General features: G+C 52.7%; 1 protein-coding gene across 1 annotated transcript in view; it reads left to right on the forward strand.

Moving 5' to 3' along the window:
* The window catches only part of RUNX1 (RUNX family transcription factor 1), an 88,054-nt gene that overhangs the window by 78,563 nt on the left and 8,181 nt on the right, over positions 1 to 1,310 (forward strand). Inside the window, exon 4 of the mRNA XM_029964948.1 lies at positions 636 to 797. Coding sequence (XP_029820808.1) covers positions 636 to 797 — 162 coding nt within the window. The remainder of the gene's footprint in view (positions 1 to 635; positions 798 to 1,310) is intronic.

Genomic DNA, 1,310 nt, shown 5'->3' on the forward strand with positions numbered 1-1,310 from the left:
AGGGTGTGCAAAGCAGATGGACAAAATACTTGTTCCTTTCACAAAGCCCAGGATTTTCCATAAGCTGAGGGATTCATGTCCCCCAGTCCTACTCACCCCCTTGATCTGCCTTCTGGAGATAAACTGATTTATCTGGACTGGTGTCGCTCTCCACCTCTGTCTCTCTCTCACACACAAACACAATTTCAGCAAGTTTTTCTCTCTCTATTTACACCCTTGCAGAGAAACACTCGCAGGCAGTCCAGCAGTTTTGCCTCCTTGCTGCCTTGCAGGGCATCTTTTTTCTTGGCTAAAAGGGCCTGCAAGTCCACAGCCTCAAATGCTAGTGACTTTTCCCCTGGGAAATCCTAACCCGAATTATTTCCTTTCCCGCCGTTAATGAAAAATTAGGGAAAAAAATTAGGAAAAAAATTGGAAAAAAATAGGAAAAAAATAGAAAAAAATTAGAAAAAATACAGGTGATATTTTAGAAAGCCCTTCACTCACAGGTGTCCTGACAGAGTGGGGAGTGATGGTGCCGAGACGGGATCACCGGGGTGCTCTTCGGGCTCCGCTTTGGGGCGTGCGGAGGTTTTTTTAGGGTTTTGCCAAGTTTTGCCCTTCCCAACGGCCTATAGGTCTCTTTTTGGTTGCAGACACGAGGCAGGTGCAGCCGTCCCCGCCGTGGTCCTACGACCAGTCCTACCAGTACCTGGGCTCCATCGCCGCGCCCTCGGTGCACCCGGCCACGCCGATCTCGCCGGGCAGGGCCGGCGGCATGTCCTCGCTCACCGCCGAGCTCTCCAGCCGCCTCTCCAGTGAGTACCCAAATCCTGCTCCCTCTGCTCCACAGGGAATGTTCCCAATCCCCCTGGATGTTGGTTCTGGTGGTGCTGTCCCCCAAAGTGCCACCACAGCCCTTCTCCGGTGGCGGCAAAACCCGCTCCGGGGTCTGAGGGGGGGTTTGTGCAAAGAGCAAAGAAAGGGAGGGTTTTAGTGAGGGAATCACCTTTTAGGGAGTGAATGGAGCTTTGGTAAATGAGTCACCTTTTAATCAATGGATTGCAGAATTATTTGGGTTGGGAAAAGCCCTCCCAGCCCATGGATCCCCCCTGTGCCCAAGGGGCTCTGGTGGGTGTGTGAGAAGGGACAACAGAATGATTTATCTGGGGGATGACCTTTTATCTTTCCTGTGTGCCAGAAGCCTTTTCCTCCTGCTGAGTGAAACCCCAGGATCAGTTGGAAAAGGTTGGAAAAGCCCTCCCAGCCCATGGATCCCCCCTGTGCCCCATGCCCACCTTGTCCCCCAGCCCAGAGCACTGAGTGCCACG

Source organism: Manacus vitellinus, unplaced genomic scaffold (genome assembly GCF_001715985.3).
Source record: "Manacus vitellinus isolate BGI_N305 unplaced genomic scaffold, ASM171598v3 scaffold_86_pilon, whole genome shotgun sequence".
NCBI lineage: Eukaryota > Metazoa > Chordata > Aves > Passeriformes > Pipridae > Manacus > Manacus vitellinus.